The 24093-nt window shown below is 42.9% G+C and overlaps 1 protein-coding gene across 7 annotated transcripts in view; it reads right to left on the bottom strand.

Moving 5' to 3' along the window:
- SNX4 (sorting nexin 4) overlaps positions 1-24093 on the bottom strand; it is a 167484-nt gene that overhangs the window by 68795 nt on the left and 74596 nt on the right. For all 7 annotated transcript variants that reach the window (XM_033946750.1, XM_033946749.1, XM_033946751.1 and 4 more), the window contains 3 exons: positions 16877-16932; positions 6003-6075; positions 879-940 (listed from right to left, as the gene is read on the bottom strand). In XM_033946750.1, coding sequence (XP_033802641.1) covers positions 879-940; positions 6003-6075; positions 16877-16932 — 191 coding nt within the window. The remainder of the gene's footprint in view (positions 1-878; positions 941-6002; positions 6076-16876; positions 16933-24093) is intronic.

The following is a 24093-nucleotide window of genomic DNA, read 5'->3' as shown; positions in this document are numbered from 1 at the left end:
TTGCATAATCACTGAACCATGTCTCTGTGATAGCAACAATATCTAAGTCTGCCTCTAACAACTGGGCTGGGAGATCATGAACTTTGATGGTTACACTGCAAGCACCTGTCTCATCTTCTTCCTGTATTGCTAAATGAATTGCTAAGCATTTGTTCTTATCCTGCAGAGCTACCACAGTAAAAAAAACAAGATGGCTAGTCTGACCACAAAGATCAATGGAATCAAAAAACAAAACCCTTTCAGAGAAGCCTTTTTTTTTCCAGGTAAACCAAAATGAAGAAATAAAGGCCAAAGAAGCACTGACATAGCCAAACTAGCCAAACTGTTTGTAGAGCAACAATTAAGTTTGAGCACTCAAAGTTTTCTTCCAAGCGAAAGATTCACGGCACAAGAAAAAACCTCACACCTTTAAAAAAAAAAAAAAAAAGAGTTGGGAGGGGGGAAGAGGGACCTGGGACCCCAGGTGTTATACCCTTAAAATCTGGATTTATTTTTTTTAATGATTGACCAAAGAAATAGAAATAAAGTCCTACCAGACGACCAGAGGTTGGACAGAAAACCTACCACCTGCTGGCCAAGGGATTGCAGAGAGTTCTTAAGTGATGACATCACAGCTCAGTAGTTTTCAGTCTCCACCTGCTGGCAGGACATTACAGACCCAAGTGTTTGGACTGGTCTGGTGGGTAGGATGATAAGGAAAAGGAAGTTAAAAATCTACATCTCCTCTAAGGCTGGTGTTAAAAGTCTGTACAAAGGGATGAAGTGAAAAAGTGTATTAGGCAATGTTTGATTTCCTGAACCAGAATTAATTCCCTATGATATTTCCATGCATTTTATTCGTAAAATAAAACAAATCTAGTTTTTCTGCAGTTACTTACCTGAATACTCTTCCATAATTCCCATGCACTTTGTACACACCATACAAACGATCTGCCACTCTCTAGAACAGGGATTTAAAAATAGTTAGTCTTCTTTTAAAAGCTTCTACAATATCAGACTCTATATCATGTAATGGAGATAAAATACTCTGTTAACACATTTTTTCTGCCTTGTTACTATGGAAGATGGATAGGATTGAAAAGCAGAATATAAGAGTGATAATGGGAAATGGGAAGAAATGAAGCAGAAAAGGAACTGGCAGATATTCATTTTTTAAAGAATGCTACTGCTGCTGGCCAAATTAGATCTATATATTCAATGCCATGTCATTTCCAGGCATCAGCACTGCATATCTGGATGAGTGGCGATACTCAAAGCTATGTAGGCATGGCTAATATTCAGTGCTATACCCACTCAGCTAATTCAGGCAAGATTGCTATTTAAGCCATCTTACTTGACCAATTAACTATACAGGTACCAGCACTGAATATTATTGCTAGTGTCTGCATAACTTGTGGAACCATCGCAGCTATGCCTTGACAGTGCCAAGGCAGTCAGAAAGGATAATAACTGGGTAATGCTGCTGAATGTCTCCTCCCAGCTCACTCAGTGTGGCTTTGATAGGCAGGTGGTTAAAACTTTTTGAAGAGGGAAGAAAGTAGAGCGGGGACAGAAATCCCACCCGTCCCCGCCAGAATCCCACCCGTCCCCGCCAGAATCTCCTCCATCCCCACCCGTCCCCATGAGGAATTCTCCCCGTCCCCGCCCATGCCCACGCGGAATTCCCACTGTCCCCACCCGTCCCTGCCAGAATCCCACCCGTCCCCGTCAGAATCTCCTCCATCCCCACCCGTCCCTGCCCATCCCCATGAGGAATTCTTCCCGTCCCCATGAGGAATTCCCACTGTCCCCGCCCATCTCCGCCGTCCCCCCATAAAAGTTACCTGTCCCCTTAGTACTTATTTGTATTTGGGACAGTGGAGAGTTAAGTGACTTTCCCAGAATCACAAGGAGATACAGTGGGAATCAAGCCTAGTTCCCTTGGATCTCAGGCCTCTGCACTATTAGGCTACTCTTTAACCTGTCTGACACTATTTGGCCATATTGTTTAAGATCTTAAAGAAGTTGACTAAGAAGCCTGAATCTGTCTATCATACCATCACTCCCTCCACTCCATCATTCATTTATCTATCTCTCTCCATAAGTATGCAGTGTGCTACTAATGTCTTATCAAGGGCTTCTGGCCAGCTTTTCTTTGCTATCGCTCTTTGCTGTCATAAAAAAATAAAAGTTAAATGAGAGATTCTAACAGGGGATTCCTTTCCTGCAGTCTGTCTCTCTTTACACCATCACCATGCATGCCATTCTCAGCTGTCCATCGACCCTTCTTCCATCCAGTTCTCCTCTTCCCCCTGCCTTAGCCCTCTGAAATAATTTCTACACTGTGAAGACATACTTTTGTTTGCGCAATGTGCATGTGAGTGCCTCACAACTGCACAAAGGATAACTCTGAGAAATGCAAGAAGCTCGAAGTGTGTCGGACATAGGATTTGCCCCCTCCCCCCACCCAATTATACACATAAGGCGAATAAAGATCTCTGCAATCTGACTGCACCAGCCTCGCAGGTTAACTTGATACCTTATTGCACGAAAGGGAAATCTGTAAACGCTGAAAATGAAGGCATTCTAAGAATAACAGAATTTCCTCTCCCGGCCCACCTCACGTACTCCCTGCACACTGGAAAGCCCCGATTCAACTTTCTCAGCATTCCTCCAAAAGGGGAGGAAGCAGAGGTAGGGGAGGTGGATCCCTGTTGCGTGTCTTTGTTTCCAATTGGCCACAGCTGGGTTGAGGGCGGATGTTATGTAAATGCATGGGTGGGGAGGGTGGACTTCATACATGCTGATTTCCTATTCTAGCCTTGCACGTGCCACTGCCCGACCAATCAGCAATAATGCAGTCAGTTCAGCACGTAGGCACACTGAGCGCCTTCGTGCTGAGCTCACTGTTCAGAATGGCTATTCCCACCGCAGCGCCGCACTGTGGTATGTTGAAAATTAGGTAGACCTCAGAATGGGAGATCCCAGTTCTATCCTCATGGGAGTCCCATTGGCCTTGGAGGGGTACCCGCGGGAGTCCTGTTGGCCTGGGAGGGGTCCCCGCGGGAGTCCTGTGGACCGTGGGAGTCTCGTTGACCTTAAGGGGATCCCCGCGGAATTCCCGCGATCCCCGTTCCCGTGCAGACCTCTAGAAGAAAGAGGACCTGAACTGACTTGAAGACGGAGGAATGAGTAAAGAGTAAAAAATAAAGGCCGAGAAAGATGGTAGGAAGAAGGTAAAGGATTCAAAGGGAAAACACTCTTTTTTTCCTCCTTTAACCTACAAGTATTTTCAACAAAGGGAGGGAAGAGTATGATTCAGCAAGGCCACCATGGTCTTGGGAATGAGAGAATAGGTTAACATAGAAACATAGAAGATGACAGCAGAAAAGGGCTACAGCCCATCAAGTCTGCCCACTCTGCTTACCCACCCCCTGTCTATGCCCTAATGACCCAATTTCCTTATCTTGACCCTCGTAGGGATCCCACATGGGTATCCCATTTATTCTTAAAGTCTGGCACACTGACTGCCTCGATCACCTGCACTGGAAGCTTGTTCCAATGATCAACCACTCTTTCTGTGAAGAAATACTTTCTGATGTCGCCATGAAATTTTCCGCCCCTGAGTTTGAGCGGGTGCCCTCTTGTGGCCGAGGGTCCCTTGAGAAAGAAAATATCATCTTCCACTTCGACACGTCCCGTGAGGTACTTAAATGTTTCGATCATGTCTCCCCTCTCCCTACGTTCCTCGAGAGTGTAGAGCTGCAATTTGTTCAGTCTCTCTTCGTACGAGAGACCCTTGAGCCCCGAGATCATCCTGATGGCCGTTCGCTGAACCGATTCAATTCTGCGCACATCTTTACTGTAATGTGGCCTCCAGAATTGCACACAGTACTCCAGATGAGGTCTCACCATGGCCCTGTACAACGGCATTATAACTTCAGGCTTTCGGAGGATCAGTGTGTATATGGGGGAGAATTTAAAATTGGAAAAGGGATCGTTGGGGGGGAGGGCAGGATAGGGCAACAGAGAATGAAAAGGGGGAGATGAGGTGTTCCAAATTTATATCTTTATAACTTGGAGTGTGGACTTTGGCATCTTAGGGACTGATTTTTGGGTACCTTGGATTACACCTCTTGGGACCTGGAATGCTCATTATTTAGACCCTTGCATCCACACCATCTCTTGCAGATGCCATCTCGAAAACTGCCGCCCCAATACAAACTCCACCTGATCCTAAAATATAAGAGGATGATATGGCTTGCTTTGTAATATTCCACACCCCTATACCAATGAGGCACATGCAACATCTCCCACTTATAAGCAACAACGTTTCTCATATACTCAACGTTTGTCAGCAAGGGCATGCAGCTTTGTTTTGAACACTTTGCATTTTTAAGCTATGAAAATGGAGTATATTTATTTTTTTAAGGAGGTAACAGGATGGGAGAGGTGAGGCGAGGGGGGTAGGGGGAAGGGAGGGAGAATAAGAGAGCCTGCCATTATCCTAGTTTTGTGTCTACACAGTTTATATGCTTTGCAGGGCCGGCCACAAGCAGCTTGTTTCCAGCATTGGTGCTAGATCATAATTTGGGGGGGGAGGAGGGGGGGATATGGATGCTGGACTACAAGTGGGGGGGAAGGAGGAGACATAGATGCTGGACTGCAAGTAGGGGGAGAGGAGGGGACATGAACGCTAGACCTGCAAGGGAAGGAGGAGAGGGGAGAGAACATGTATGTTGGACCCATAAGTAGAGGGGAGAGGGGGTGAGAAGGAAACCCAGGCCAAAAAGGGGGGTGAAAAGGAAGAGATGCTTGATTGTAGAAAGAGAGAGAGAAAGATGCCAGACCATGGGGAGTAGGGAAGGTATTCAGGATGCAAGCAAGAGGCGGAGGGTGGAGTGAGGGGACATGGATGCTAGACCAGCAAGTGGAAGTGGGGGGATGGTAGAGAGGAAGAGAGAGTGACCAAGACCAGGAGAAGGGAAAGGAGGAAGAGATTCTTAGCCAATACAGAGAGAGATGCCAGACTATGGGGGCCAAGGAGGGGATTTAGGGTGCAAGTGAGAGAGGGGTGGGATTTAGAGGGAGACAGAACTGCAATTGGAGTGAGAGAGGGAACTGAGGAGGCTGGAATCTGAGAAAGGAAAAGGCAGGAAGGAATTTCAGGCCTAAGGATAGGAGAATTCTATGCAAAACATTACAAAAACTTTGCAGGATTTTGAAATATTGTGCACAGTATTTTCAAAATTTTTGCCAGGAGTATTAATAGCATTTTGAGGCCTGAGATTATAAAGCAACAAAAATCTGTTGTAAAAGGAGAACTGGCCCTTGAAATAATTTCAAAATTCATGATCTCAAGTATTTTCATCAGGCTGTCACAATAAAAGTTTGAAGTCACAAAGTAGCATAATTCAGCAACATACTACTTTAAACCATATTTAAGGAGATAATTTCATAAAAGCCCCATTTAATGAGCTTGTTGCTATGCCAACCACACAAAATTATACAAAATGTTTTGTAACTCAGTTAACCATATGGCAAGTCAGCTACTTGATAGATAATTATTTACATACACAGGGCTGCAGAATAGTGAAGTAGATATTTGTAGAATTATATAGTTTGGCATTTTGAGACTCTTATTTTGAGGACTAGAAAAATATGTATAAATGGAAAACTGTAAAAACCCCTTATAATGTTAGCTGCAGGAAATATCTAATAATTCAATAATGTGAAACTGTTCCAAAATAAAAGAAAAAAAATGGAATATGTGAATTTTACCTAAAGAAACAATATTGTTTGAAACTAGTTATTCATGAATTAAGAAACACTGCTTTACATTACATTACATTAGTGATTTTTATTCCGCTTGTACCTTGCGGTTCAAAGCGGATTACATAAGAAGAGAACTGGACATTTCCAGGATGGTACATGACAATAGAGAATACAGTTTGAGGATAGAGACTTAATAACAGAATAAAAGTACAACAATGTCTGTCTGAAACCACATGGGAAATACTCACAGCTCTAACTCGCAGAAGGTGTGATATGGCAGACTGCAACTCATCACTATAATGTTTTAGTTGGGTGAATCTCCTGGGAGCAAGAAACAGTAAGTGCATAATTAACCAGCATTAACACAAGCTTTCAGAATCTGAAAGATACAGGCAAAACAACAGCTGGTGAAAACCAGTGTGACTAATACTATACGTCAAAACAGAGTTGACCAAACATCTTGAACATTTCACAGAAGAGCAAAACCACAAACTAGCCAATCTTTTACTTGCTTAAAAATGTGCACAAACCACCAAAAAAGCACGTGAAAGGCAATCTGTAAGGCATGCCTAAAGTTAGGCACCAGTCACATGCAAAATTTATAGAATAGTGGCACTTACATGCAGGACCGGTGTCGTTAATTGGTTCATACTTGCATAAGTGCTTGGCACAATTCTATATACAGGCAGTCCCCGAGTTACAGACACCCAACTTAAGTACGACTCGTACTTAAGAATGTGGTTGCAGTTTCATTTGATTTCACTGAGCAGTATTTCCAGTGGCATAGACTTCTACACTTCTGCAGCAGATTCAGGAATGATGCATGGCCACATTAAGAACAGTGTGTGGTTGTGCATGCTGTATCTTAGAGGAAACACTGGGAGGGACAGTTGGCCCTTTTGTCAGCTGGGAGCAGAGGGAAGCAGCGAGAATCTTAAAATCTACAAGTTCTGAGTTACATACAAATCCGACTTAAGAACAGCTTTAAAAACGTAACTCGTTCTTAACCCAGGGACTGCCTGTATAGGAATAATCAGCCCATTGTGACATCACTGCTGAGATTGGCTCTTAGGCATTGGTGGAAAGAGCCATTATGACATCACAATATGAGCTCTGGAATGTTGCTATTGATTTCACTGAGCAGTATTTCCAGTGACATAGACTCCTACACTTCTCCTGCAGCAGATTCAGAAATGATGCGTGGCCACATTAAGAACAGTGTGTGGTTGTGCTTGCTGTACCTTAGAAGGATCACTGGTAGGGACAGTTGGCCCTTTTGTCAGCTGGGAGCAGAGGGAAGCAGCGAGAATCTTAAAATCTACAAGTTCTGAGTTACATACAAATCCGACTTAACAGCTTTAAAAACGTAACGTGTTCTTAACCTGGGACTGCCTGTAACTGATGCACAATTTGCATCATATGTAACTGAAAGTGGACCATATTTGTGGGTGGACCATGGGCATGTTGCCATGCAACATATACAACTTATAGAATACTGTTAGTTGCGTGTGCTGCATGCCACACAGGTGCAGCAACCTACTCCAACCATCGACTTGGCATAAAAGGCCACACCTACATTTTAGTGTGCCAAATCCACTCTGCCCTTGTCTTCTGTAATGGGTAAGGTACACCCCAATGCCTTTACACAACTGGCACTAAGATACCTTGTTATGGCACCTTAATTTAGACACTACTATATAGAATCTCCCCTTTAGTCTTGAAGGCAAAAAATTATTGTTGTGGGTCCACAATCCTGAATATAGCAATGAAAAGAGGAGCTTTGATGTTTCTATCTCATTTTTTGCTATTGTGCAATATGTGAGAAGACAGCACTGAAAATATCATACATTTTAAGTACAGGGGCAGCATTAAAACAAAAAACCCACTGTGCTTTCTTTGCAAATAGTTCTGGTTCAACAACAACAAAAAAGAAACATTTAGACTACAATGCCCTGTAAAACTCTTCACTCCCCCAAACACTAGTCACAATCTGCTGCCTACAAGAGAAAATTCAGAGTAGGAATTATTGCTTTGGGTCCACAATCCTGAATATAGCAATGTAAAAGGGAGCTTTGATGTTTCTGTCTCAGTTTTTGCTACTGTGCACTATGTGAGAAGAAAAACCAAAACAAAAGAGGCTGTGGAGATTGATGTTACTGATGCCAACTTTATTTAAAACGATAATCCACAACTTGGCACACTGAAGTTCATCCAGACATAGAGGAGGACCCAACATGGTCCGTGTTTCGACCTAAGTGTCTTCCTCAGGGGTCCTATGGGTATGAATTTATGTGTGAATATGGAGAAATAAAATTAAGATCAATATAACCTAGGAATATTGGTGCTGTGAATAAATAATGTTATATAGGTGAACTTCAATAAGATGCAAATGCGATTGGTGTGAAGGTGATAAAGAAACAATCACATACAATCACACTCACGTCTTGCTTTTCTGTCATGCACTTAAGTTCTTTACCCTCTAAATTGTACCATTTCCTCGGGTTTTTGCAGCCCAAATGCATGACCTTGCATTTCTTAGCATTAAATTTTAGCTGCCAAATTTCAGACTATTCTTCAAGCTTTGCCAGGTCTTTCTTCATGTTATTCACACCATCCGGCGTGTCTACTCTATTGCAGATTTTGGTATCATCCGCAAAGAGGCAAATCTTAACCAACAGCCCTGCAGAAATATCGCTTATAAAAATGTTAAAAAGAATAAGCCCAAGAACAGAACCTTGAGGCACACCACTGGTAACATCCCTTTCCTCAGAGCGATCTTCACTGATCACTACCCTCTGTCGCCTTCCATTCAACCAGTTCCTGACCCAGCCCGTCACTCCGTTTATTTATTAGATATCTGTGTGGAACACTGTCAAAGGATTTGCTAAAATCTAAATACACCACATCTAGCGCACTCCCTCTATCCAATTCTCTGATCACCCAGTCAAAGAAATTGATCCGATTTGTCTGACAAGACCTACCCGCTAGTGAATCCATATTGCCTCCGGTCCTGTAATCCATGCTTGCTCCTGAGCCTCTGAACTGTTGAAGCAGGCTGGCCACACAGGAATTTAGCAAAGCAGGTGCTTGTGGGCTACAGACTTCTAACTTGAGAGTATGTGTCTTCTTGTAGCCAGAGATGTCGCGGGGGAACCGAGAGCCTCTATAGCAAAAAAGCCTTACAATTGGATAAAAAATCCAAATAATAGTTAGAAAATAAACCTGAGAAGAACAGACAAGTTCCTACAACTTTTCATGTAGAAAGAAAGACTAGGGAGGTCAATCACAGCCAGAGTGAGGGGAGATGGAGCAGAAGAATATGTAAATGAGGCTCTCTACACTGTGTTCATTGAAAGCGATACGGCCAAGTGGAAGACTTTCTAGATGCTTCTATAAACAGCAGACACTACGCAGAAAAAAATCTATTTGGTAAGAGAAAGAAGCCACACTGTTAATGCTAATCAACACGGATGAAGAAGGACCCCTGTGTTCTAAGTTAGTAGTGTTGGAAACAGTTGCAATTTCCATGGATCTTTGGATGAGATGTGTAGGAGGAGTGGAAACCAAACCTGGTCTTACCAGAAAGAGGCTATTAAGATCATTGTGGCCTGATTCCTGTGAAGTTTGAGCAGAGTTTTCCCTATAAGAGGGATTGGAGGACATGCATATAGAAAAATGGGTTCCCCAGTGAAGCAGGAAGGCGTCCAAAGTAATGCAGTTGGGGGCAAAGATTCTGGAACAGAACTGCAGAAGGTTGTGTTCTGAGGGAAAGTGAAGAGATCTGTGTCCAGTGTTTCCCAACAAGAGAAGATCGGATGTAAGACAGATGTATTGAGATACCATTCCCGAGGTTGAGTTGAAGAAGTCTGCCAGAATATTCTGCTTTCCCACTAAGTAAACCGCTCTGAGAAGTATTCCACAAACAGTTGCCCAAGTCCAAATGTTGACTGATTCCATACATAGGGTGTGAGATCCTGTTCCCCCTTGTTTATTTAGGTAGAACATGGCAACCTAGTTGTCTGTATGGATGAGTACTACCTCTTAAACTAGATGGTTCTGGAAAGTCTTGAGTACTCCTTACCACCTATAACTCAAGAAGATTTATGTGTGAAGTTTGTTCATGGTGAGAAAACACTCCTCAAGTGTATAGACCGTCCAGATGAGTCCCTCCACCAGCCCATCACAGAAGCATCTGTCGTTGGGTGTTTTTGATGCTGAAACTAGAAAAGGCAGATCCCGAGTAAGACTGTGTGGTGCCCAACCACTATTGATGAGAGTGTCATAGATCCAGGATTACATGTATCAGAGCAGATAGGGGGTCCTGTGGCTTTGGACCATTGGGTTGATGGAGTCCACTGTGGGATCTGTAGGGACTCAGAGAATGACAAGGGGGTCAAATTTTCCCCATCCCTATGGGATCTTTCCATCCCCGCCCCATTCCTGCAAGCTCTGACCTCATCTGCACAAGCCTCGAAAACTTTAAAATCATAAGTGTTCAAGGTTTGTACAGTGAAGCAGAGCTTGCAGGAATAGGACAGTGACAGGTACAGAGACAGAACTCACAGGGCCAAGATGGGATATTGAGATCCCAGGAGGACATATTTGTCCTCATGCCATTCTCTAGGGACTCAGACACACTCCAGCAGACACAAAGGGTCTTAGAGCTGTCTTTTGTGCTACACACTTATCTCAGACACAAACAATACCAAAGAACTCACTCACTACAACCTATGCACAATCATATACTTCTCTTTATTCTGGCTAGCTTATACTCTCACACACTCATAGAAGGAAAAGTTATACAAAAAAATAGGAATGAACAATAATCATATCGCCACAATTCTTACAAACACACTTCTATATAAGCCAGGTTAAGACTAGCAAAGATGCAAAGACATACAGGGATTTGTACTCCTGGCAGAGTAATACCCTCTGACCACAGAGGACAAAGCTTCCTTTCTTTCAGCCTAAACTTTATAGGTTGTTCTGTAACATGCACAGAATAAGGAAATGCATATTCATTAGTTTGAATAACCTAGGGTCAAGCAAAAAACATTCTTTTGTTTCATGTCTTTCATGTCTCTTTGCCCATCTGGATTATGTCATGTTCCTTAGAGTAAATTAGCTCTTTTACTGTATTTAGTAAGTACTGAATCATGGACAGAGGAGGGGGCAGCAAAGGAGGTTGCTAAGCATATCTTTCTTGACCACAGGTGGCTTTTTCGCACTTCTCATGACCCCTATGTGCTGTGCCTTATTAGCAGAGAAACACAGAATAAAAAACATACAGAAGGAATGATGTGAACCAAAGGGAAGCAGGAAGAGAGGCCCCTAGGTAATTATTGTAGCAATCTAAAGAGTATAGGCTTGTTAAAGAAAAAAGATCATAAGAAAGGAAGGTTAACTTCAAAAGAACAGGAAAGAATAAGATGCCTGTTTATTGTAGCATTTTCTAGAGACCAATCTGGTAACCCTGTTTCTTTTGAGGCTTAGTGCTTCTGCTTTACAAACATTCCACCTCCCCCAACTAGCTTCACCAATGGGTTAACTTGGCTGTCTGCAGGCCATATTGTTTTTTCACTGTGCCCAAGAGTTTTTGCAAAGAAAAAAGAAAATATATGTCAGAAAAATTAAACAAAAGTCGATCACGGTATTCCATCACACCGTATTCAATCACAAATCCTGAAGTGAAGATGAAATTTAATGGGGTTACATGAACCTTTGATGCCACGTGACCAAGAAGGCATAACATCTGGCGTGTGGAAGTGTGCTTGAGGGTGGAGATTGCCTGACACAGGCGAATGAGATTGTTGACTCCCTGCCTGGGTAGAAAAGCTTGACCTTGAATAGAGTTCAAGCATCTATGTTAAATAGAACCTTGGATTACCAATTCTATTCTTCAATTTATTTAAAGTCCTTACTTAAACTACTTCCAACAAATGGAGCAGAGTACCTTCTATAAGACAACAAAGAGGCTTGAGGTTTAGACAAAGTTGTCACCAAGTCTGTATATTTTTTTATTTGATCAGCCACCTCCTCAATCTTATCTCCAAACAGATCACCTTTGCAAAGAACAGAAATGCACTCCTGCACTGAGGTTTCACGATCAGAGACTCTGAGCCAAGACAAACCGTGCATTGCAACTGCCATTGCAGATGTACAAGAAGAAACACTGAATGCATCCAATATGCCTCTAGCTAGAAATTTCCTCATAGGTGAACAAGTTCTTTGATAACTGTTGAAATTCCTTGAGTTTCTCTTGAGGAATTCCTTAAAAGCTGGATGTAGTTTAAGTAAGGACTTTAAATAAATGGAGGAATAGGATTGATAATACAAGATTCTATTTGTTAACATGGATGCTCAAAATATACATTTATCAAAGGAGTCTAAAGATCTAGCTTCCTTGCTTGGAGGAGCAGAGCATAAGATCTTCTATTGCATGAACGTTTTAAGCCAGATTCCACAACTAGAAAACGATGTTGAAATTGTGTTCCCTCAAAATCTGGACACTTGTATTCTAAACATTGTGTCAATCTTTTAGGAGCTACCTCAACTGACAGAAGATTCTTCCAGTTCTTAAATAGGGTATCTCTCACGACCCTAAGTAAAGGTACTTTTATGCATTCATTTGGAGGAAATTTATAATCGAGAAGCTCAAAAAGTTCAGAGTGAGGTTCTTCCTTTGCTTTTATTTTAATGGGTAAAGCATGACCTATCTGCCTGACAAAGCCAGTAAAAGATATGCTTTTTGGTAGAGACTTTCACCTCTAAGGCAGAGAACAATAAGAAGGGATGCCATAAGATTCTTCTGCTGACAAATCTGGCAGATCCTCATCTGAGAGGTTGGATATATCTGAGTCTAACTTCTCAAAATACTCTCTCCTAGGTGAATTGGGGAGTGTGCGTTGAGAGGAGCATGAAGAGGTCGATGCTCTGACCCAGGAAATAACTCTTCTGCCACTGCTGACATATGTGGAAGGGGTGTGTGACCTTGTTCTCGATCGATGCCTTGATGTATCCTCAGGCTAGGCTGAGGCAGGCATGGATGACTTTAAAGCCTGTGAAGATTGCATCTGCAGTAGTCTCAAAAACTTTTGTTTGAGCATAGCCCAGATCTGTGCCCGAGAGAGTCGACATCTGCACCGGAAGAGACATCTGCACTGGAAGAGTTTGTGGTACTGGTTGTCTGGGCGAGGAAGATCTTGATGTCGAGGCATGCCTCTTCAAAATTGTACACCTTTCCCTCCCTGGTGCATCCTGAGAGGCGGGCCTGAGGCTCTGATTGGCCCAGACACCTAAGGCCCCTCCCATAGGAGAGGCCTTAACAACCTGGGACCAATCAGAGCCTCAGGCTCCTCCCCGGTGCATCTCAGGATGCACCAGAGAGGAGAAGGCCTGCCATTCAGAAGAGGCGGGCCTGCTGGTTGGAGGCAGTAGGCATCCCTTCGGCCAGCCATCGTAAGTAAGGTAAGGGGGAGGAGAGTCATCAGAGGCACGTGGGGATGGAGGTTGCTTGGTAGCAGGATGGAGTGGGCATCTCTCATGCTGCTGGGGGGGGGTGGTGTCAGGGGGATGCGTTGCTTGGCAGTAGGTGTGGGCATCTCTCACACTGCCAGGGGGTGCCAGCAGCAGAAGGGAGTGGGTATCATTCCCACTGCCGGGGGGGGGAGGAGTCACTATGACGGCGGCGGCAGGAGGGAGTGGGCATCTCTCCCGTTGCTGGGTATTGGGAGGTGCATTGTTTGGCGACAGGAGAGAGTAGGCATCTCTCCTGCTGCTGAGGGGGGGTCAAGGGGCATTGTTTGGTGTCAGGAGGGAGTGGGCATCTCTTCCGCTGCTGGGGGAATTGGGGAGAGTCGCTTGATGTCAATGGCTTGATTTGGGTTAGTTTTTTTGCATTTATTCTGTGTATATGCCCATTGCTATCACCAGTGATGGGCACATGCAAATTTAGCGAACCTTCACTACTCTCCGCCAACCTCATTTGCATGAGTGTGTTTTGGAAAATGACTTGCTTTTTTAAAATCAAGACAATGACTACTGTGACAGTTGCCCATCATTTTTTAATGTGAATTTTTGAGAATCCCCCGTCCTTATTCCAGAAAAGAGGGAAACAGAAAAAGACAGACTTCATTGAGATGAGCTATTTCCAAACTGAAGCAAAATAATATTGTAGAGAAAATTCATATATTGAGAATCAGAAAGATGTTACACGATTCTCTTTGTGAACCGCATAGAGCTTAATGGTATTTACGGTATACAAGTGAGTTTTTATGTTTATGTTAAGTGTGTTACAAGTTTTTAAGTCAAATAAAAATAACATTAAAGTAAAATTATGCAAAAAAGAATGTTTCTCTTGCATATAGGTTATTTAATTTAAAAACTTTGTGCAAAAAATTTAACCTTAAGTTAGAATTAGAGCTCTACAGAATAGCATATTTTTCTATTTGGTCAAATATGAATAATAAAAATAGGTTGAATATGAATACCAAATACAAATAATGAGCATTGAATTTAACATAACACATAAAAACATAGTAACATAGTAGATGACGGTAGATAAAGACTCGAATGGTCCATCCAGTCTGCCCAACTTGATTCAATTTAAATTTTTCAAATTTTTTCTTCTTAGCTATTTCTGGGCAAGAATCCAAAGCTCTACCCAGTACTGTGCTTGGGTTCCAACTGCCGAAATCTCCGTTAAAACCTACTCCATCCCATCTAAACCCTCCCAGCCATTGAAGCCCTCCCCAGCCCATCCTCCCCCAAACGGCCATATACAGACACAGACCGTGCAAGTCTGCCCAGTACTGGCCTTAGTTCAATATTTAATATTATTTTCTGATTCTAGATCCTCTGTGTTCATCCCACGCTTCTTTGAACTCAGTCACCGTTTTCCTCTCCACCACCTCTCTCGGGAGCGCATTCCAGGCATCCACCACCCTCTCCGTAAAGTAGAATTTCCTAACATTGCTCTTGAATCTACCACCCCTCAACCATTATGTCCTCTGGTTTTACCATTTTCCTTTCTCTGGAAAAGATTTTGTTCTACGTTAATACCCTTCAAGTATTTGAACGTCTGAATCATATCTCCCCTGTCCTTCCTTTCCTCTAGGGTACACATATTCAGGGCTTCCAGTCTCTCCTCATACGTCTTCTGGCGCAAGCCTCCTATCATTTTCATCGTCCTCCTCTGGACCGCTTCAAGTCTTCTTACGTTCTTCGCCAGATACGGTCTCCAAAACTGAACACAATACTCCAAGTGGGGCCTTACCAATGACCTGTACAGGGGCATCAACACCTTCTTCCTTCTACTGGCTACGCCTCTCTTTATACAGCCCAGCATCCTTCTGGCAGCAGCCACCGCCTTGTCACACTGTTTTTTCGCCTTTAGATCTTCGGACACTATCACCCCAAGGTCCCTCTCCCCATCGGTGCATATCAGCTTCTCACCTCCTAGCATATACGGTTCCTTCCGATTATTAATCCCCAAATGCATTACTCTAACAAATAATAAAAGAAGCAATGTGAAATCAGAGATTAAGGAGCCCTTTTACTAAGCTGTGGTAAGTACTCGCATCTGCGTATTTGTAGGTTAAAAGATACAGTACTACTGTAGGCATTCTACAATAGTTTTGGAATCAACACATGCTTCCCTCACACTAAAAAATATATTTTACTTTTGGTGTTGGAGGAGGGGGTGTTTAGAGGGGGCAGAGAATAAGTGTGCACTGCACTTATCTGTTAACATGTAGGCTTTGGTGCACACTGACCTATTAGCCCAGTATTAGTGCAAGAGCCCTTATTGTCTGCAGCAAAAGGTGGTGGTAAGAGCTCCTATGCTAATGGGCCATTAAGAGGAAAAAGCAAATTGTGGCCATTTTAGAGCCATACTAAAACATGGGCTCAGCATGCAAGAAACCCATGAGCTAAAAATAGCACAGGCAACTTTTCAGTGCAGTTTAGTAAATGGACCAAGTGTTTATTTCAGTAGGAATTAGCATAGTAGAGCCCCAGATTATTATTCATATGCTAATTTAAATCACTATTTGGCCAAATTGAATAGAATAAGAATATTCGGTACAACCCTAGTTAAAACCATTATAATCTGTTAAAATTATTTGAAAACCTTAAAAATTTCAAAAACAGGATCCAGTGTAATTAAGAATTTCTATTTTTGCAGTAACAACAAATTGCCATTTTTTTCAATCAAGTGTTTACAAAACAAATACCCTCATATAAGTACAGAATCCATATTCTCAATATTTTAATACTTCTTCCAGTTGTGCCAAGAACAGATACAAACATCAAAGGGAAATAATGAGCCCAGTCTACTTTTGTTACTGCAGTTAATTGCACTGGATCCAATTTTAGCATTTTAAGATTTTTAAAAGGTTTTAAAAGAATTTTAAGATTTTAATTAGTTTAACTTAAGGTTAAACATTTTTACATGTATAAGGGCATTTTCAAAAGAACTTTCAAGTCAGAATCGGGACATCCAATTATTAACTGCCAAACAAAAAACCATCGGTGAGCAACCCTTAATGAATTTTCCTAAGTGAGTTTCCTTGCCAAGATTTATTAGATGTATTTTATTAAAGCATATTAATAAAAAAGGTGATGTGGACACTGACCTGATGCCAATCCTGTACATATAAATGTGACGAACTAGCATTAAGTTACTGATCAGTGTTTAATTGGTTGGGGAAGACTTTTTATATTATTCTAGTTTTATGCAAGTTCTCTCTCAGACATGGACCCAGAAAGCTTTTCTCCACTTTTTTTACTCCTTTGGCCCAGCAATTTTTACTACTGACTTATCTTCTACCTTAATGAAAACTGGCCTTGGATCCCTCATTCACAAATACCCAGGAAACTTACATACTAGACAGACAGACAATGCAGTTAATTGATTCTCCAACCATATTCAATGATGGCCAGGATGTAAACATATATTTTAACTGGCAAATCTCAGATTGTTTTAAATTGCTCATTGTATCTTTTTAAATGGAAATAAATGCTATTAAACCTCATAAAATTTAGAAAAGTATTAAAACAGACATTTCAACATAAAACAGTATCTTTTAAAAAACAACAACAACCAAGTAGGAAGTATACTTACTTGTCAGGATTTTTCACCCTAAATGTTGCATTTAGAGATTTTAATCTGGAATCTACCTAAAAAAAATTATAGCAATTTAGCAAATTAAACATTGCTTAAAAAGTCCTAAACTCAAAAACATATCATTTTGATTTCCTTTGAGAAAAATTTGTAGCATTGTCCAAGCACATCATGGAAAAGAAGCATTATGTATCATACCTGATAATGTTCATTCCTTTAGTCACAGCAGATGAATCCAGACAAGTGGGTTGAGTCCATCTACCAGCAGGCAGAGATAGAGAGCACAAGCTAAGCTCTGTCATACATATGATGGTATGCTCACTGGCAATTAAGTATTCCTTGTAACAAAGCAGTAGGATTAACCGAACAGGCCTATCAGCCCAGAACTCTCCACCCACAGCTGTGGGGCGCATGTGGTCACCGATAGGGCCAATTCCCATGGAGTAAAGGCAAAACAAAAAATGACAAAAGTCGCATAAAGGATGGGGCCCTGGATTCAACTGCTTTGACTAAAGGAACAAACATTATCAGGTATAATACATAGAAACACGATGGCAGATAAAGGCCAAATGGCCCATCCAGTATGGCCATCCGCAGTAACCATTATCTCTTCCACTCTCTAAAAGATCCCATGCCTTCTTGAATTCAGACACAGTCTGTCTCCACCACCTCTTCCAGGATACTATTCCATGCATCTACCACCCTTTCTGAAAAAAAAATTATATATATTTCCTTAGACGTCAATTTCTTTTATTGAAACCAGGTGTTGCTCAGCTAGGTGGTATTTTCTTCTTACGTTTTCCTTGTAAATGTGTAGTAAGGTATCGAGATAATAAATGTGTTTTTTGAACCGGCTCAACTTACAACTTTCCTGACACTGAAACGCCTGGAAAAGGAAGGAACAACAACGGCTAGCTAAAGTAGAAATATAAGCCCCTTGAATCAGTCATCAGATACCTCCTTTCTTATTTTGTTTAAAGTTTATTCTTTGAATTACCGTATTTTCGCGGATATAACGCGCGCGTTATACGCGATTTTACCTACCGCGCATACCCCTCGCGCGTTATATGCCTGAGCGCGGTATAGAAAAGTTTTTAAACATAGTTCCCACCCCGCCCGACGCCCGATTCACCCCCCCAGCAGGACCGCTCGCACCCCCACCCCGAACGACCGCTCGCACGCGCTCCCACCCGCACCCGCATCCACGATCGGAGCAAGAGGGAGCCCAAGCCCTCTTGCCCGGCCGACTCCCCGACGTCCGATACATCCCCCCCCCCCCGAAGGACCGCCGACTTCCCGACAATATCGGGCCAGGAGGGAGCCCAAACCCTCCTGGCCACGGCGACCCCCTACCCCCACCCCGCACTACATTACGGGCAGGAGGGATCCCAGGCCCTCCTGCCCTCGACGCAAACCCCCTCCCCCCAACGACCGCCCCCCCCCCACGAACCTCCGCCCGCCCCCCAGCCGACCCGCGACCCCCCTGGCCGACCCCCACGACCCCCCCCACCCCCCTTCCCCGTACCTTTGGAAGTTGGCCGGACAGACGGGAGCCAAACCCGCCTGTCCGGCAGGCAGCCAACGAAGGAATGAGGCCGGATTGGCCCATCCGTCCTAAAGCTCCGCCTACTGGTGGGGCCTAAGGCGCGTGGGCCAATCAGAATAGGCCCTGGAGCCTTAGGTCCCACCTGGGGGCGCGGCCTGAGACACATGGTCGGGTTTGGCCCATGTGCCTCAGGCCGCGCCCCCAGGTGGGACCTAAGGCTCCAGGGCCTATTCTGATTGGCCCACGCGCCTTAGGCCCCACCAGTAGGCGGAGCTTTAGGACGGATGGGCCAATCCGGCCTCATTCCTTCGTTGGCTGCCTGCCGGACAGGCGGGTTTGGCTCCCGTCTGTCCGGCCAACTTCCAAAGGTACGGGGAAGGGGGGTGGGGGGGTCGTGGGGGTCGGCCAGGGGGGTCGCGGGTCGGCTGGGGGACGGGCGGAGGTTCTTGGGGGGGGGCGGTCGTTGGGGGGGAGAGGGGGGTTTGCGTCGAGGGCAGGAGGGCCTGGGATCCCTCCTGCCCGTAATGTAGTGCGGGGTGGGGTTAGGGGGTCGCCGTGGCCAGGAGGGTTTGGGCTCCCTTCTGGCCCAACTACACAAAGGTACGGGGAAGGCGGGTGGGGGTGTCGTGGGGGTCGGCCAGGAGGGTCGCGGGTCGGCTGGGGGACGGGCGGAGGTTCTTGGGGGGGGCGGTCGTTGGGGGGAGGGGGTTTGCGTCGAGGGCAGGAGGGCCTGGGATCCCTCCTGCCCGTAATGTAGTGCGGGGTGGGGTTAGGGGGTCGCCGTGGCCAGGAGGGTTTGGGCTCCCTCCTGGCCCGATATTGTTGGGGAGTCGGCGGTCCTTCGGGGTGAGGGTGCGAGTGGTGCTGCCGGGGGGGGGATGTATCGGACGTCGGGGGGGGGCATCAGGCTTTCAGGATGGGGACAGACCTTCAAGGGGGGACAGGACTTCAAGGGGGGACAGTGCACGGAAGTCAGGGGGGTGAACGGAGAGTCGGGACAGCGCACGGAAAGTCAGGGCGGGCGAAAGGAGCGTCGGGCATCATGCGCGTTATATGCCTGAGCGCGGTATAGAAAAGTTTTGGTACATATCATCGTGATTTCTGCGCGCTATACCCCTGTGCGCGTTTTACACAGGTGCGCGTTATATCCGCGAAAATACGGTAACTCGTAGAGTCTTGGATCATTTGAGTGAAGTTATTGAAAATTAATTTTCTTTTATTAGTCTTTATAAGGCGTTGTATTCATATAATCTTTCTGTACAAAATGTTTGATTTTGTTAAAATGTAAAATTGATAAAAGAAAAAAAAATTTTTTTTCCATTGATTACTCCTCAGCCTATCACCTCTTAACTTCATACTATGCCCTCTCATTCCAAAGCTTCCTTTTAAATGAGACTCGACTCATGCGCATTTACACCACATAGGTATTTAAACATCTCTATCATATCCCCTCTCCCACCTTTCCTCTAAAGTATACATACTGAGATCTCTAAGTCTGTCCCCATACACCTTATGATGAAGTCCATGCACCATTTTAGTAGCCTTTGAAGGGATGCAGTTCTGAACCTGACACACATTTACTCTTATTCCTTATCTTGTTTAAGAACTCCTTATTGCAAAAACTTTTTATTGGTCAAAAGCACAATCAAAAACCACCAGACAAAGAATATAACAAGAGACCACATTTTGATACCATAAACCCCCCCTACCCCCCCCCCACCCAAAGAATAATTTAAAAAAACAATTTTTTTTAAAAAATAATAATTAAAGGCATGGAGCAGCAGAAGAGCACATGTCACAAACCATACTAAAATTAATTACGCAGTCAAATATTCAATACATTGCTACGAGCATACTCTGTCAAAGAGGTCCAAAATGGCTCCCAAGTAAGTTGTAATTGATTCCCTTCACAGAGTCCATCTCAGTAACGTCACAACGTTCCATCCTCAATTGATAAATCATCAAGGATCTCCATTGTGCCAAGGTAGGAGGATGAACATCCAGCCAATGAGCTAAAATAGCTTTTTTCCCAAACAATAAGACACGCTTCAAAAAAGGATGCAGGCCTCTCGGAACAGGATGAGCCATGGCCGAAGTAGTGAAGAGCATCTTTGGATGAGGCAAACAACGAGTGTTCCAAAGCTGAGCAATGTGATGATGAAGAATCTTCCAAAAGCGCAAAATAGCAGGACAAAAGTAAAACATATACCCCAAAGTTGCATTCATTCCCCCACATTTAGGACAACAAGAATCCTGACGAAGAGCAGAACGATATGCTCTGGCAGGTGAAATATAGACCCGCATAAGCAATTTATATTTGCAATTCAAGTAAGGAAATAGAAACCCAGGATTTCCTAAAAGACTTCAAAGTTCCCTTAAGCAATTCTGCAGAAATAGAGGTCCCCAAATCAACAGACCAACGCTCACTCAAAGAAACAAAATCAAAACCAGGGGCCTCTTCCAACAAAAATTTATGGTGGAATCGCAAAGGAATCATAGATTGGGCCTCCAAACAATAAGCTTCCTTCAAAGAATCAAAAACAACCTTAGTTAAAGTTACAGATGGTAAGGTGCGTACATAATGTCATAACTGCAAATACGGAAAAATATCATTAGGCCTAAGCTCATATTTCTGAACCAAAGTTGGGTAGGAATGCATCTGGCCCGCTGAAGTATATGGTGTAAGTCAGTGGTTCCCAACCCTGTCCTGGAGGAACACCAGGCCAATTGGGTTTTCAGGCTAGCCCTAATAAATATGCATGAAGCAAATTTGCATGCCTATCACTTCCATCATATGCAAATCTCTCTCATGCATATTCATTAGGGCTAGCCTGAAAACCCGATTGGCCTGGTGTTCCTCCAGGACAGGGTTGGGAATCACTGGTGTAAGTAAACTAAGCCTTTGTCTGACCAAGAATCAAACAAGGACGTTTCCATCTCAAGTAGCCTTTGAAGGGATGCAGTTCTGAACTAGGGCGGGGTCCGAACACTCTGAGCTTTGGTTTGGATCTGAGGCCTTGTGAAGGAAGTATGGATCCTTTCTCATTTCCTCTCCCCTCCTGCCACGTCGACATTCTATTAGCAAGGAAAATGCTAGCACCTTGTGACAAATGCTGAGGTATTCCCCCCTCCCTTCTTCTCACATATTAACCTGACATACATTTACTCTTATTCCTTATCTTGTTTAAGAACTCCTTATATGGGCAACAATCAAACTATGCCTACGTGCAAAAGCAGGCACTGAGTTTAAGGCTAATCCCGAGAGGCTTAAGAAGCATGCATTATAACCTTTGGACTGTCACATGCTATAGTAAGATTTTAATAAAGACCAACAATTTCCCACTTTAGTGAAAAAGTGCATACACAATACACTATATAGCTATTACTGGAAAGGCCTCAGTCACGGAGCCTACGCAAGTCATAGACACTGACCCCAAAGATCCGCGTAGTTTTCCAGCTCCTTAGCTCCAATCATTGGCCATATTCCAGTCATTAAATTACTTATTCTAAACACTTTATATTATTTTTTCTTCTTTTTTTCTTTTTATCAATAGCTTAATCTAAAAAGGTCACTACCTAAAAAAATTTTTTAAATATAATTTTGCAATCTTCTATATATGATGTACTAATTCAATGTTGCAAGCCTATGTTTTAACATTCTCAGTTACAGTAATGTCATTAGTATTTTTCAATGAAATTACTTAGCTTTGTATTAGTATTCATATCATTTGCATTCAGCGCTATGTTTCAAATCTTGCCAACGTGGCCAGCGTTTCGTGGAGTATTGTTCAAAACCACTGCCTCAGGGCCAACTTATGAAACAAGCTTCTGAAAATAAAATACAAAATCAGTAAAGGATATTTCTTATCATATTCAGGATTATATATTGAAGAAGTTCTTACTTACTATGTTGTGCAAATCCAACAACAGTCTCCAAACAATAGACAAAATGGCGACAGCCTCATTTTAAAGAGTTTTAACAGCGTTTTGACGTCAGTGCAGATATCACATTTCATTAAAGATACAGATAACAAAAAAAACCCCAAAGGTGCTAACACTCCCCATATATTCTGTAACCTTTTATGGGAAACAATTCAAAGAGGATAATATACTAAGGAATCTAATGGGTAACTCAGTAAAAATGTTGCCACTCCATTTGTTTATTCAAGCCGCTTGGGTACAGGGTCTGCAGACGACTGATCCATTGTTGCTCATGTTGTGCTAAAATCCGACGAAAATTACCTCCTCTTATGTCAGGTCTGACTATTTCTATAATGACCGCCCGTAAGGAGTCAAAACTATATTTCATCTCAATACAGTGTTTGGCCTGTGGGGCACCCATGTTGTGGTTCTTGATATTACTTTTATGTTCAGTCAAACGGATATTGAATTTACGTGAAGTTTGTCCCACGTAAATAAGCTCACAGGGGCACCTCAATATATATACAACACCCTGCGTTTTACAATTGGATTTATGGTTTAGAGTGTATTCTTTGTTATCTTTTGGATTCTTAAATATCCTAGTGCACTCCATTAGGGTGCACATTTGACAACTCCCACACATTTGATGCCTTAGTTCTTCATATATCCCGCTATCTGAGTTGTCTCTAAGAATCGAAGGACAAAGTATTTCCTTAAGATTTCGATTGCGGCGATAGGCTATTCTCAAGGAGTAGTCTTTGAAAGTTCCCGCTATTTTTAGTATTTCCCAATGTTTTCTCAATGTTTGGGCAATCTGATAACTGTTATTCGAAAAGGTCAGTATGCATGTCATAATTTTCTCATGTGTAGCAGAATTATCCTTGGTTTTAGAGTTTAGAAGATGTTCCCGATGATTGTAGTATGCCCTCCTATATGCAATATTTACAGTCCTTAGTGGATAGCCGCGTTGTAAGAATTTTTCTTTCAGACAATTCGCTTGAGTCCTGAATTCAGTGTCTGAGGTACAAATTCTTCTGATCCTAAGGAATTGAGAAAAAGGAAGATTTTATGGATAATTTTGAACAACAATGGATATACTCTTCTCAATTTTTCAAGCAGGTGAAATTGTGGACTAGGTATATTGATGACATTTTTCTTATTTGGAATGGAGGTCTGGAAGAACTGATGACCTTCCTGCATTATATTAATAATTGTCATCCCAAAGTAAAATTCACATATACCTTTAGCAAGATTGAAATTTCATTTCTGGATGTGTGGATAACTATAGTTGAGAATGAGTTTCAAACAAGGGTTTATACAAAACCCACTGACTGTAACTCTGTGTTACATTTCTCTAGTGCCCATCCTGGTTCCTTAAAAAAGAGTCTTCCTTTTTCTCAATTCCTTAGGATCAGAAGAATTTGTACCTCAGACACTGAATTCAGGACTCAAGCAAATTGTCTGAAAGAAAAATTCTTACAACGCGGCTATCCACTAAAGACTGTAAATATTGCATATAGGCATACTACAATCATCGGGAACATCTTCTAAACTCTAAAACCAAGGATAATTCTGCTACACATGAGAAAATTATGACATGCATACTGACCTTTTCGAATAACAGTTACCAGATTGCCCAAACATTGAGAAAACATTGGGAAATACTAAAAATAGCGGGAACTTTCAAAGACTACTCCTTGAGAATAGCCTATCACCGCAATCGAAATCTTAAGGAAATACTTTGTCCTTC

The sequence above is a fragment of the Geotrypetes seraphini genome, chromosome 5 (assembly GCF_902459505.1).
Source record: "Geotrypetes seraphini chromosome 5, aGeoSer1.1, whole genome shotgun sequence".
Taxonomy (NCBI): Eukaryota; Metazoa; Chordata; class Amphibia; order Gymnophiona; family Dermophiidae; genus Geotrypetes; species Geotrypetes seraphini.
Note: the sequence above shows the minus strand (reverse complement) of the source record. Positions and strands in the feature narration are given on the sequence as shown.